This window comes from Notothenia rossii, assembly GCF_949606895.1.
Source record: "Notothenia rossii genome assembly, chromosome: 12".
NCBI classification, from domain to species: Eukaryota; Metazoa; Chordata; class Actinopteri; order Perciformes; family Nototheniidae; genus Notothenia; species Notothenia rossii.
Window position 1 is genome coordinate 12,725,459 of NC_136911.1, and position 7,087 is coordinate 12,732,545.

Below are 7,087 nucleotides of genomic sequence, written 5' to 3' on the forward strand. Positions count from 1 at the left end.
TAGCACCCTGGCATTAAAGGAAGCAGTCACACGCTTTGACCTCAGGACAGCTCCAAAGTTGCTGGCAGTCAACCTTCCTTTCCTGAACAAATGCCAGTTTGTGCTGGTTCGCTGACCAGTGGTAGCCACCTGAATTGCCCTCTGTTGCTCTTCAGACAATGCCATGCTTGCCACAATTGCCTCAGGTCCTTGATGCCCAACAGATTTGATCATTTCAGGAACAGTAAGTGTTTCCAAGCTGTAGTGTTCCTCTTCTGGCTCCGGGGAGAGAAGCCAAGAAATTCCTGAGAACCTGCCCCCGAGTCTGTCCCTCAGCCAGTCACGATCTTCGGAGGTAGGCTCTCTTCTCAGCGGGTTAAATTAGTTATTGGTTTCAACAGTCACATTAAAACAGTTACTAAATCAGCTTACTATCACCTAAAGAACATATCTAGGATTAAAAGACTAAAGTCACAGCAGGATTTGGAAAAACGTGTCCATGCTTTTATCTTCAGTAGACTGGACTACTGCAATAGTGTCTTCACAGGTCTCACTAAAAAATCTATTAGAAAGCTGCAGCTGATTCAGAACACCGCTGCTCGAGTCCTCACTAACACTAAGAAAGTGGATCACATCACTCCTGTTCTGAAGTCTTTACACTGGCTTCCTGTGTGTCAAAGAATAGATTTCAAAATACTGCTGCTGTTTATAAAGCACTGAATGGTTTAGGCCCGAAATGCATTTCTGACCTCCTGCTAAATGATGAACCATCCAGATCTCTCAGGTCTTCAGGGACTGGTCAGCTTTCTGTCCCCAGAGTCAGAACTAAACATGGTAAAGCACCGTACAGTTATTATGCTCCAAATATCTGGAACAAACTCCCAGAAACCTGCAGGTCCGCTGCAACTTACTACTTTTAAATCCAGGCTGAAGACTTTTCTTTTTGTTGCTGCTTTTAATTGAACTATTAATATCTTAGACTGCATTGTAACTTTTATCCATGTATTTTTTCTTTTAATGTTTATTTTATTAGCTTTTCTTTTTAATGACTGATTTTAAATCCCATTTTCTTAATGTCTTTCATTTTTTGTAAAGCACTTTGAATTGCCTTGTGTTGAAAAGTGCTATATAAATAAACTTGCCTTGCCTAATAAAGATTTCATGAGACACATAAAATTGATTTGTTGATGGGAATTAATGTGAATAAATTAACTTGGTCTTAAAAGGTTAACGGTACTCTTGCTATCACTACTCACCGACACTATAAACCTTGTCCCTCATGCTAGCCCTGACAACACCGGTAAGCACACCTTCATCTAGGCTGCACTTTAACGTGTCCTGACTTGTAGTGGTTCTCTCCTCTATCTACACTCTTCTTGTCATCTTTGTAAAACGATATCAGACTGGTAATTGACAGAGCCATGACTTCTAGTTAAATTCAGTGTGGCTAAAATGAAAAGCTTTGTTAAAATATGCAAGCACGCGAAAGTCAAAGTCAGCTTTATTGTCAAAAATTCTACATGTTTTATACATCCAGAAATATCGAAATATCGTTTCCCACAGTGTGACATGTATACATAAAACAAAAAGGGCCTAGATAAACGTGGTATACATTAAACAAAACGAGCCTAGATAACCGGGGTATACAGTTTAAAATGTTAATATATTTAAAGTTTTCAAAGTGCAGTTTCAGTGCAAGTCAGTTGAAACGATCTTAAGTTGGCGTGACGTTGAAGTCGTGCGACCCTGCTGCTGTACTGGCTTGTAGTTCGTTTATAGCATAACGTTAGCATTTTGCTTCTGCCGACTAGATTTATCATTCAAAAATTATAAAAGTAGGGTTGACATGTGGATATTATCCGGCTGAACAAAACGTGATCCATCTCTTAAATATGTGTCAACCACAGACCTTATTTCGAGCTATTTTCCAAAATCCTATGGAGAAATTGCATCGCGTTTTAGACGAAGGAACCGGAAGAAGTTTACTTCCGGGTTTAAGGACGCGTCACTGCAGCTCTCTATAGAGAGGCGAAGTCCCTCCCTTTCCGGGGGAGCTCATGGGACCCCGGAAGCGAAAAACTATACATTGAATTCAATGGAGAGAGAAAACGTATCTTTTGATCCCGTTTGAATTGTGCCACGAACTACACATATGATGTTTGTCAATTTAAAAGAACATTTTGCAAGTCAAAAAAATAAAAATGTGTCGTAAAACTGTGAAGTAACACATTTTTTTGTGTTAAGCCGCTCAGTGAACTACATGTCTCTGGTCCCGCACAATACGCGTCACCAACACAAAGATGGCCGTCACGTTGGCACATTTCACCTCATTCTTTCAGAATGAGAATAAAAGTATAAAACGAGGTGAAAATCACTACAAGTCTGGGCACGTTGAGAGCTGTACATACACGAAAGGGGAGTTAGTCGGTTCTGTAAGAGCCAGCATGCGGGACCGGCTTTACAAGGTTTCGGTGAGTAACATGAGTGCAATGTTTAACGTTAATGTCAGTCAATAAGGAGGAGAATGAAAAAGAAGATGATGAACCACAGACCCGGCATATAATGACTGCAGTGTGCAGGGCTGTGTTAATTTATGTTACTGTTATCAATAGCATTAGTTGACTGAGAAAACCGTCAAGAAAAAAAGTTTAGCGATGTTACGAGTCGACTAGTATAATATGCCCACGGCTGTGATTGACAACCTGGACAGCCAGTCAGAAGCTAGAATGCCAACCTAGAGAGCCAATCAGAACCTAGAACGGGTGTACTGTATACGGGTGTGGATGCTGTGGATAACATTAGTTTTCACAAGAACAAGGCACACTCCCGTGTTTTGTTTTAGTTGCTCTTCAGATTGAAGCGGACAGTTTTATATCGACTATATGTGTGATCTCCTTTTTACATCTCGTTGTATCATTTGAGTTTATTTGCTGTGTGTAGATTCAAGGATTTTAGTTATCTTGTCAATTTGTTTGGTTATCTAGGCACAGCTGTGTGTGACTCCCTCTGGTACACTGGTATGTGTTTTCCTAATGTAGAGAGCATTGATTAATTCATAAACTACACACTGAGTCTAGATCCTGACCAAATCCTTTTTTTTTTATCAAATGTTTTTCAAAAATGTAATACACATTTAAAAAAATACAATGTACAATCACAACCAATACAACACAAATTACAAAAAATACAGAAAAAACAAACAATAACAACAATCAGACAAGAGGACAACATTTTGGAAAAATAAACCCTCCCACCCCCAGATCCGGACCATCCTTGTATTGCTTATTCAATCTATTATAGCATGTTAACAAACATGGTACTTACTTTATTTGTACAGATCTACATGGGAGACGATGGCGCGATGCAGAGCGCTGTCTGTGGTTGTGCACGGGGGATGTACAAATGCAGCCACGCTGCAGCATTGGCAATATTTGCCATGTGGCAGATCAGCTCCACAGAAGTTGAGTGCCAGTGGAGGAAGCCTGGCACTTCAAAAGTAGTCCAGCCGGTGTCTCAACTCTACCAACAGCAAGAGGAGAAATACAACCCACTGGCCAGAGACATCGCCACTGAGGAAGTAGACTGGTTCAGGTCTGCACTGAGGGGCGCAGCGTGGCATGGCATGGCTTTTGTCCCCTGAGCCAGAGCTGCAGCCTCAACATCAGGCCATGTTCAACGTGCCGGAGCTGGTGAAGGAGCATGGGGGTCGGGGGCTTGAGGCAATTCTTGCCTCAATGCGACTGAGCAGAGACCAGCAAGCTGCCATCCAGACAGCCACCGTAGGACAGCGGACAAATCCTCAGTGGCAGTTACACAGGCAGGGCAGGTTGACAGCCAGCAATTTTGGTGCTGTGCTGAGGTCGGGACTTTCATCCACTCCATGCGCGTCCCTCATGAAGAGGGTGCTTGGGGGGTACAATTTAGACGGAGTCATGGCTGTCAACTGGGGAGTTGTAAACGAGGTGTGTTTGGCCAGTGCGTTTGGCCTTTTAAGTGTGACACATATGTAGGGATAAATGCTTCACCTGACCACTGTTCCTAAATAAAAAAAGTTTTCTGCATCGTCAGTCATTTTTTCCAAATAATTACCAATATTTCACAAATTCTTCATGTCAACTTAAGAGCACAGCTGTATGTTGAGTGTCAACTTTGCTTGGTTCATCTTACTGGGGGCAGCTACATGGATGTTGGTGCAGTCCACAATCATTTTGCAGTTGAAGGCAGAATGAATTTATTATTGACTCAGAATGAAGCACAACTTCCTGTCATACAATACATTGACTTTATTTGTAATTGTGTAAAAAAATAAAGCATTGATTAGCAAGCAGGACCTGCAGGAACAGAGAACGGTGATGGATGGAGCTGGGAAGAGAGAAGAATAAAGAAAACAGATCAACTTTATTATCGGATATTAAAAATTCAAATTCAAAACAAGTTGCCGCTCCTACAGTTTTCTAGTATGTAAAGATGATTTCACATGACCAATGCCAAATATCACACTCAATACATGTGTGTCTCTGGGGGGGTGCATTGTGCCTTTGATGTATATAAATAATATACCATAACCAAATACTATTACGTACAGTGGAAATCAGGTTGTCAGAGCAGGTCAGTGTGCATGTTCCTCAGGGTCTCAGCAGTTACATGTGAGGTAAAGAAAATAAAAGAGAAAAAGGTCAGTAACAACACTGAATAATTATCTCTTTTAATAATTTTCTCTCAGTAATCACTCAACTACTGTCTTTCCAACAAACAGATTGACTCACCCTCACTGTCATCACAATGACACATGTCCAGAAGAATGTCATGCAAAGCTCCCTGCCTGCTTGCCTTCCTTCGACTCTCCCTGAACTGCTTCCTTAGCACCCGGTGGAGGGCGCAGTAGGCTACTCTTCAAATGTTTCACGAAATACTTACCATGATGACTACTCTTACTGTTTAACATTTTGGTGTACTTCATGTAATAAAATAATAACTTCATGGTAAGGCTACTAAAAATGACAAGGCTAAGTAATGTAATGCGAACTAACGTGCTCGCTACTCGTCGCTACTAGCTAGGTAGCTAACTTGACTATGTTCCATGCACAACATGTATATTACCTAAAAGGTGTTAAATATGTTGCGCAACTTTGTTTCTCAAAACCGTTACGTGTTGTGTAACAGTACATTTTACTGCCAATATTATTTCTACAGGAACATCAGAAACATTGGGTACTTCTGAAGACATCCTTCAAACAGCACTGCAGCAAAGCATTGAGGGGCTTTACCTAAGTGTGAGGCAGCGGAAGCAATCCCTTTACCGACAAAATGGTATAACAATATAATGTTTTAGGTTGCAGATTCAACCTACTGAATTATATATATTTTTTGCACTTGCAAATATAGTTTGTCACATATCCCTATCCCACTACTTCATTTCTTTTTCAGACAGCAGCAAGCTCCACCATCGACTTCGAAGGAAGCTTGCAGACGACAAAAAGCGCCTTAATCAGGAGGTACTGAAGTACAACCAGCTGGTACACGACTCTGCCAGAGGCATAGATGTTGCTGCGGTGGAGCATTCCCTCTCTGGAGGGAGCATCATGTCCGCGCTGTGGCCGTGGGAAGTTCATGGCATGGGTCAGTTTTCAGATATTTCATAATAATTCATTTGAAGTTCTGTTATATGAAGGTATACCTTGCTGAGTTATGCACATATCATGTAGAGTGTTAGAAAGTTCATTTAGTTTAAGGGTATATCTTAAGTTTTCTTATTGTGTATACATTTGATTATTTTGAAAGTACATGTTTGGAGTTTTAAACATATTGTTATGCTATAATGAAAATGTGATTCATGTATATACATAACTGTGATTGGATTTTAGCTAACTTTACAGCCAAGAAAAAGATACTTGATCAAGTCATGCTTACACGGAGACTGCAAGAGGAGAAAGGCATCCTATTGTGGGAGATGGCGCAGCATTGCACATGGTTGCAGAACATGGCAGTTGCTCTAAAAAATAAGGTGGATGAGGAAGGTAAGTTGAAAGCAAAACTTAACCTGCCTTGTAAAGTATGAGTTTTAAAGGAAAAAAAGTCAGCCCAAATCATTCTTGGTCACAGAAATTGGATGGAGTATAATGGCCTTTGCCCATTCGACCCGGCCATTTTACATAATGAAGTCCCTTGACAGTGACAATCATCTTTATATGTACATGGGAGAGAATATACTCCATTGAAGTGCTCTGGCCTCGTGAAGCAATCTTACTTTATAGTATGTCCATATAACAATATTTTGTGTATTTTCAGATGTAGACAAGGGGAATGGAGGACTTGGGTGCACCCTAAGAAGGAAGCATGCTGAGGCGTTGGAGAGGTTGCAGGTGGTACTGCAGCAGTACAAGACTGCTTTCGGTCCTGATGCTTGTTTCCTTCAACATGAAGAGGAAAGTCAAAGTGGCCTAAGCAGTCCAGACACCAGTGAAGATGAAGAAGGAAACATCATTTAGGTAATTTACTTATGAATTAATGTACAGTGTCTTTGTTGATTTAGCCTCAACCTAGACATGTTGCTGTGAAACAAGGCCGTTTTGAACATTTGACAGATTTATGCTTAATTCTCTCAAAAAGTTACTGAAAGATACATTCTTTGTGATTTTGAGGCTATTTCAGTGAAACAAGGCCGTTTTGAGCATTTGACAGATTTATGCTTAATTCTCTCAAAACGTTACTGAAAGATACATTCTTTGTGATTTTGAGGCTATTTCAGTGAAACAAGGCCGTTTTGAACATTTGACAGATTTATGCTTAATTCTCTCAAAAGGTTACTGAAAGATAAATTCTTGTGGAAAAAAGCTGAACACTTCTACATTCTTTGTGATTTTGAGGCTATTTCAGTGAAACAAGGCTGTTTTGAACATTTAACAGATTTATGCTTAATTCTCTAAAAAGTTACTGAAAGATACATTCTTTGTGATTTTGAGGCTATTTCAGTGAAACAAGGCTGTTTTGAACATTTAACAGATTTATGATTAATTCTCTCAGCAAGTTACTGAAAGATACATTCTTGTGGAAAAAAGCTGAATAATTCTACATTCTTTGTGATTTTGAGGCTATTTCAGTGAAACAA

The 7,087-nt window shown here is 40.2% G+C and overlaps 1 protein-coding gene across 1 annotated transcript; it reads left to right on the forward strand.

Moving 5' to 3' along the window:
* Positions 1–5,134: 5,134 nt before the first annotated feature.
* On the forward strand, positions 5,135–6,467 carry LOC307026444 (uncharacterized protein; the record flags this gene model as incomplete). Its single annotated transcript, XM_079661831.1, has 4 exons — positions 5,135–5,289; positions 5,407–5,598; positions 5,844–5,996; positions 6,268–6,467. Exons 2-4 carry the CDS (start codon positions 5,562–5,564, stop codon positions 6,465–6,467), a joined length of 390 nt encoding a protein of 129 aa, XP_079517957.1. The 5' UTR covers positions 5,135–5,289; positions 5,407–5,561.
* Between the last annotated feature and the right edge of the window lie 620 nt (positions 6,468–7,087).